Below are 7,377 nucleotides of genomic sequence, written 5' to 3'. Positions count from 1 at the left end.
CTGCCTGATCTTTACCTCCAGAATCTTAATTTAGCCCCTTGTTTTAGTGATACCATTTACTTTAGCCCCTTGTTTTAGTGATACCATTTACTTTGAGAAGGTCACAGGTCCCCCTGGATGAAAGACATCCCAAACTTATCATTTTCTCACCCCCACACTTGAGATGGACATGGTGTCATTGCAGTATAATGCTTCCTTTTTATGCCAATCTCAGGTCATATCATGTCCCTAGGTCAAAACAATCCAGCGAAAGCTAAATTCCTTGTCCAGGTGTGCCCTTATAAAAGGTAAAGCTGAGCCGTGCATGTTTGGAGAAGAGTGATCCATGATCAGCATCCATGATTAAGTGGTCCATTTTGGGATGGGGTGAAAATTTCCACCACCAAAACACCATCCCGAGAGTGGAGAATAGCTGTAAAAAGGTATTAGTTTTGGCTGTTTTTCAGACAATGGGACCTGGTGACCTTCTCAAAGTAAATGGTAACACTAAAACAAGGCCTACGTCCTGACTGCACAAACAAACCTGGCTAAGCTGTGCATAGCATAACGTTACTGTGGCATTGTGTGTTGTCCCGTTCACTTTTTCCTTGGTCATGTACTAACCAGGAGTTTGCTATTTCTGTTATTTGGATCCAATGAGTGAGACCCAGTAAATGTTCAAAATAAAACGTTAGGCTACGCGATTCTCCTGATAACGCGAGTAGAATGGATTTAATGTGGACGCGCACATAAAAAGTCTCAGAGTGGCTACATGATACAGCGCACATTTCACGGTGAAAATGTTCCACCTTTTAAAAGCCTAACGTTAATCTGAATTGCGGTTAAATCCACCAACTGGACAGCAGAGTGCCAGTTCTGTTTCCATGGTACCAGGCAGGCCTATTTCAAAAGCAGGCAAAGCAGGGAAGACCCACGGTTTCCACACGGTGATAACCACCCGTGATAATTATGATATTTGAAATGAAAACGGTAATTCTTATCGTCAACATTTTTATCACGGTTTACCGTTACACCGGTAATCATTACATTGGTAATCGTTACATCCCTACTGTCTACATCGCAAGCTAAGGTAAGAATGCGGGTGTGTGTGTGTGTGTGTGTGTCTACATCGCAACCTAAGGTAAGAACGCAGGTGTGTGTGTGTGTGTGTGTGTGTCTACATCGCAACCTAAGGTAAGAACGCAGGTGTGTGTGTGTGTGCGTGTTGTGAACTCCCAGGGATCCAAAGACACGAGGAGAGTGATTTCCAGCAGACGGTTTCTTTTATTAACTTATAAAGCCTCAAACTGAAAACAAAATGCAACAAAAACTTCTTCAATCTTCTTTGGATCTCGAGTCTGGAAGGTGGATGGGCCCTCTTGGCTGATCTGCAGTCCACTCCGATCTTCAAAATTCCTGGGCACAAACAATCACACTTGAAGCAGTTTAAAACAGACAACGTACTGCCTTAAACCAAGGACAAAAGCTGTATGGGGTTTTCTTCCACAACCCTGCTTCCCCCTTTGTCTCTAGCAACAGGTCTTTTCAGGTGCTGTTCAGAGCCAATCTAACCATTTGCAGCTGGACTCCAATTAGTGGATGTGCTGACGTCCCTAGTCTTCAGAGCACCTCCCCAGGGTCCTAGTGCCCTTCCAGCATAGCCCTGGTGCAGTACACGCCATCCACAACCTTACCCAAGGGGATCCGGCGACGGTTTGCCCTAGTGGGACAACAAGAGCAGCTTGGGGTACCACATACCCTCCCTCAACTTCAGGCCATTCCTGGGGGAAACGGACCACAGGCACTCCGATCTTCGCGACAGAGCGTCTGCATTCCCCTGTTGCTTGCCTGCTCTGTGTTCCACCTTGAACCTGTAATTTTGCAGCTCCAAGAACCAACGGGTTATTCAAGAGTTTCTGTCTTTATTGACAGACATCCATTTCAGCGGTGCATGATCAGTAACTAATGCAAATTCCCTTCCGATCAAGTAATATTTCAGCTTGTCTATAGCCCACTTTATGGCAAGACATTCTTTTTCCACTGTTGCATAGTTTTTCTCATGCTTTAACAGTTTACGGCTGATGTATGTAATCGGTTGTTCCACTCCATCTTTTACCTGAGACAGGACAGCCCCCAGTCCCACCGCAGAAGCATCTGTCTAAGACAAAAGGCAAAGAAAAATCCACCGTTGCCAGGACAGGTTCCCTGCAGAGGGCATCCTTCAGCTTCCCGAAAGGCCTCCTCTGCCTCTTCGGTCCACTGTAGGCGGCTCTTCCCAACCTTCTTGGTCAACTCGAAAAGAGGAGCTGCTAGAGAAGCAAAGTTGGGCACAAACTGACGATAATATCCAACAAGACCCAGAAATGTTCGTACCTGTCGCTTTGTGCCCGGCCGTGGCCATGTGGTAATAGCCTCCACCTTAGATGCTTGTGGCCGTACACATCCTCTTCCAACTGTGTAGCCCAGGTAGTCTGTTTCTTCTAGCCCAAGGCGGCACTTTGATGCTTTAGCCGTCAACCCTGCATCTCTCAGCTCCCCCAGAACGGCTTCCAAGTGCTGCAGGTGAGTCTGCCAATCAGTGCTATGAAGGACTATATCATCCAAATACGCTGCAGCATAATGTCTGTGAGGTCTAAGGACCTTATCCATTAGCCTTTGGAAACAGGCGGGAGCCCCATGAATGCCAAATGGTAACACTTTGTACTGGAACAGCCCATCAGGTGTTGCAAAGGCGGTTTTTTCCTTAGCCTGGTCTGTAAGTGGCACCTGCCAGTACCCACGAGTAAGATCTAAGGTGCTGATGAACCTAGCAGGTCCCAATCTTTCTAGCAGCTCATCTACTCTGGGCATCGGATAAGAGTCAAATGCTGAGATCTCGTTAAGCTTTCGAAAGTCCTTGCAGAATCTTAACGTCCCATCAGGTTTGGGCACAATGACAATTGGACTGCTCCAGGCACTATGAGATTCCTCTATTACCCCCATCTTCAACATTGCCTTAACCTCCTCCCGGATGGCTTCCCTCCTGGCTTCTGGAATTCTGTAAGGTTCAAGTCGTACCTTTTTCCCAGGCTCCGTGATGATGTCGTGGGCCACGACCATCGTCCTTCCCGGTTTGTCGGAGAAAACATCGTGGTACCGGCACAGCAACTGGGTCAGGTCTTGGACTTGATGTGGCGCCAGTTGCTCGCCCATGGGAACTTGCGGAGGTCCGGAGGTAGGCTGGTGAGTTGACAGTGCCTGTGCATCGACCTGATTGTGTTCATGCCACCTTGATCAGATTGATATGATATATCTGACTGCTCTGTCTTCTCCCCAGCTGCCTCACTCTATAGTTGACGGGGCCCAGCTTTTCAATCACTTCGTATGGCCCATGCCACTTAGCTAAGAATTTACACTCTTGAGTGGGAATGAGGATTAACACTTTGTCCCCTGGACTGAACTCCCTCACCTGTGCACCCCTGTTATACAGCCTAGCTTGTTCCTCCTGAGCTTTTAGCATGTGCTCTCTTACCATCGGCCACAGTTGACTCATCCGCTGGTGCATCCTCTCCACATGTTCTATCACCGTGGTGTGTCGTGTTGGCTGTTGTTCCCATGCCTCTCTGGCTAAGTCTAACAGACCTCGTGGCCTTCTACCGTACAACAACTCAAACGGCGAGAAACCTGTGGATGCTTGAGGCACCTCACGAATGGAGAACATAAGGTAAGGCAAGAGCTAGTCCCAATCCTTCCCATCTGTAACCATCATCTTCCTTAACATCTGCTTTAATGTCTTATTGAACCTCTCAACAAGACCATCCGTTTGTGGGTGATAGACAGATGTACGGACCTGTTTCACTTTCAGGAGGCGACAGAAGGCTTTCATTACATTTGACATGAAGCACGACCCCTGATCGGTTAGTATCTCCTCTGGTATCCCGACCCTACTGCATAGGAGGAATAGTTCCTTGGCCACGGCCTTACCGGTGGCTGCCCTTAAAGGGATGGCCTCTGGATATCCCGTAGCATAATCAAGGAGGACCAAAATGTAGCGATGTTGTCTGCTCGATTTAGGGAGAGGCCCCACGATGTCCATCCCAATCCGCCTGAAGGGAACATCAATTATTGGTAAGGGAATTAACGGGCTGCGGTAGGTCACTTTGGGGCTGTGGAGCTGACATTCAGCACAATGACGACAATAATCTTCTACCGCTCTCTTTACACCTGGCCAGTAGAATCGGGAAGTTATCCGTTCATAGGTTTTTTCAGACCCAAGGTGAGCTCCGAGGACATGGGAGTGGGCTAAGTAAAGCACTTTAGAGGCATAGGATCTTGGCACCAGGAGCTGACTAACTACTTACTCACCTTTTTTTACCTTTCTGTACAGCAACCCATTTTTCACTGAAAAACATGGAAGATTAAGTCGACTCACCTCGCCTTGTTCTTCACTGCTGAATACCGCCGATTTCCACGCCTGGGCTAAGTTTGGATCCTCATGTTGCTTCCGGCTGAACTCTGTGGCGCCCCCTGGAGCCTCACTGTGGATCTGGAGGAAGTCAGAGAAACGCTCAGCAGTGACCCCCTCTCTACTTCCAGAAGATTCCCCTTGCTCTGGCGTTTGTGGTTCCGCCGCCGGGATTCCACCAACGCAGCCTGGGTGGGGGTCCTGTTCTTCTCCAGGGCTGGATGGGGAACCCTCCTTTGAGGGGGCTGCACATGCTTGGTGGATCTTCGGTGGCTTCCTTGGTTTGGCTGCCTTCTTTGGTCCTACTCCCCAGGCCTGTTGTGGAGTGTTCCAATATCTCGCAAACAGGGCAAAATCTCTGCCCATCAGTACTGGTAGGCCAGGAACCACCCCAACTCTTGTGAACACAGTCCCTCTGGGAGATTGAATTCTCACCTGGCTTGTTGGGTAGCTCTTAGTGTCTCCGTGTATACATGCCACGGCCACTGCTTCCCCATGGGCATCTTTCACCAACTCGGGGCAGACAAGGGTGATGACACTTCCCGAATCCAGCAGGGCCTCTGTATCCTGTCCCATGATTTTTATGGGGAACCGTGGAGCAGACTCATGGGCTTCCATCCAATCTGTGGTGAGGTATCCACATGGGAACGAAGACAATGCAGGTCCCGCTGTTGGCATGGACTCATCTCTCTCAGGGCACTCCCTTGCAAAGTGGCCTTCTTTACCACACACGAAACAAAGCCGATCCTCTGTTGACAGGGGACTTCGGGCAGGGGACCTGCCCCACCTGACACCTGGCAGCTCTCCTACTCCTCTCCTAGGACTGTTTCCACCCGGTCGGGGGAGGCTGGTTCTCTCGAGTTTCGCCGGACTGCTTCGACCCTCTATCTTCATGGGTTTGATCAGATCCTTTGTCACTCGATGGTTTTCTAGCAATGCAATCAGCCGATCCAGGTCGGGAACTCCCTGCTGGGCGACATATTTCTTTGCGTCATTGGGTAGTGCTCTAACACACTGGTCCAGCACCACTCGGTCAATCGCTGCAGGGCCATCGCCCTCCGTGAGCCACGTCCTTACTAGCCGCTGGAGAGTTTTTATCTGGGGCCGTGCAGGTGTGCTGGGATCGTAGGCCCATTGATGGACCCTTTGAGCCTTTGCTGGTAGACTATAGCCATACTGTGCCAAAATTATGGCTTTGAGCTGGGTATAATTAGCTGCCTCGGCTATAGATAAATCTCTACAAGCCTGTTGGGCCTCCCCCGTTAAAAAAGGAGTCAAAATATGGGCCCAGTCTTCTCTCGGCCATCTCTCTCTGGTGGCGACTCGCTCAAAGAGTTCCAGATACGATTCTACATCATCTTCAGCTGTTAGTTTTGTCAATACCTTGTCAGGGGTCTTCGGCGATGATTGTTTGCAGAACTCCGTAAGGGCTCTCTGTAGCGTTTGTTGTGTCTGCACGATGGTGGACAAAACTTCTTTTAGCGCTGGATCCATGGGTTGGGGTTTTTTTGCTGAGCTGGGTCACCTTGCCCGCATTCTCCACCAAATGTGAACTCCCAGGGATCCAAAGACACGAGGAGAGTGATTTCCAGCAGACGGTTTCTTTTATTAACTTATAAAGCCTCAAACTGAAAACAAAATGCAACAAAAACTTCTTCAATCTTCTTTGGATCTCGAGTCTGGAAGGTGGATGGGCCCTCTTGGCTGATCTGCAGTCCACTCCGATCTTCAAAATTCCTGGGCACAAACAATCACACTTGAAGCAGTTTAAACAGACAACGTACTGCCTTAAACCAAGCACAAAAGCTGTATGGGGTTTTCTTCCACAACCCTGCTTCCCCCTTTGTCTCTCTAGCAACAGGTCTTTTCAGGTGCTGTTCAGAGCCAATCTAACCATTTGCAGCTGGACTCCAATTAGTGGATGTGCTGACGTCCCTAGTCTTCAGAGCACCTCCCCAGGGTCCTAGTGCCCTTCCAGCATAGCCCTGGTGCAGTACACGCCATCCACAACCTTACCCAAGGGGATCCGGCGACAGTTTGCCCTAGTGGGACAACAAGAGCAGCTTGGGGTACCACAGTGTGTGTGTGTGTGTGTCTACATCGCAACCTAAGGTAAGAACGCGGGTGTGTGTGTGTGTACGTGTGTGTGTGCGTGTGTGTGTGTGTGTCTACATCGCAACCTAAGGTAAGAACACGTGTGTGTGTGTGTGTGTGTGTGTCCACATCGCAACCTAAGGTAAGATCGCGGGTGTGTTTGTGTGTGTGTCTACATCGCAACCTAAGGTAAGAACGCGTGTGTGTGTGTGTCTACATCGCAACCTAAGGTAAGAACGCGCGCTGCTGCTCTGCTCTGCTCATCCACAAATCTGAGAGATTTTGCTGTCAAAGGAGTTGATGATTATCAGTGGTGTGTGTGGTGTTTTTTTGCAGTGTGTGTGAGTGTGTGGAGGCATAATGATTTCTGTGTGGGGTATGCGTGTCTGTGTGTATCTCTGTGTTTGTGTGTGTGTGTGTGTGTGTGTGTGTGCGGGTATGCGGGTGTGTGTGTATGTGTGCGGGTGTGCCTGTGTTTAGATAGATAGATAGATACTTTATTGATCCCCAGGGGAAATTCAAGGTCTATAAAAAACACAACTAAGCAATAAGGACAGTAGAAGATAAAGGGCCCTATCATGACATTCTAAAGTGCATCGTCACTCGTCAAAAGTCTATTCAAATTTAGTAGGATGTCCAGTTCACATTGGGAGGGGTTTCGCTATCAAAAGTGGAGCGCATGGCGTAACAAGGTGTTCCTAGGTCTTTTAATCAGTCATATGGGTGTGTTTGGGGCGTAACATCATTTTAAACCAATGAGAATGACATCTGTCATTCCCTTTAACGGCGCAACGCGCGATATGTCAAATAAATGCATCGGTATTTTGGCATTCAAAGACGCATTGGAGGCTGCTTGCGAG

General features: G+C 48.9%; 1 protein-coding gene across 2 annotated transcripts; it reads right to left on the bottom strand.

Annotated features, from left to right (window-relative positions):
- Window positions 1-1,336: 1,336 nt before the first annotated feature.
- On the bottom strand, window positions 1,337-6,508 carry LOC121678271. 2 transcript variants are annotated; one of them, XM_042057667.1, is made up of 2 exons: window positions 4,391-6,508; window positions 1,337-1,395 (listed from the first exon to the last, which is right to left on the bottom strand). In XM_042057667.1, exons 1-2 carry the CDS (start codon window positions 5,915-5,917, stop codon window positions 1,387-1,389), a joined length of 1,536 nt encoding a protein of 511 aa, XP_041913601.1. In that variant the 5' UTR covers window positions 5,918-6,508; the 3' UTR covers window positions 1,337-1,386. The 2 variants fall into 2 exon arrangements, with proteins under 2 accessions (XP_041913601.1, XP_041913592.1); XM_042057658.1 differs by lacking the exon at window positions 1,337-1,395 and having other exon boundaries at window positions 2,188-6,160; window positions 6,318-6,508.
- Between the last annotated feature and the right edge of the window lie 869 nt (window positions 6,509-7,377).

This window comes from Alosa sapidissima, chromosome 1, assembly GCF_018492685.1.
Source record: "Alosa sapidissima isolate fAloSap1 chromosome 1, fAloSap1.pri, whole genome shotgun sequence".
Classification (NCBI taxonomy): domain Eukaryota; kingdom Metazoa; phylum Chordata; class Actinopteri; order Clupeiformes; family Clupeidae; genus Alosa; species Alosa sapidissima.
The sequence above is the reverse complement of the archived record's forward strand: the minus strand, read 5'-3'. Positions and strand labels throughout refer to the sequence as shown.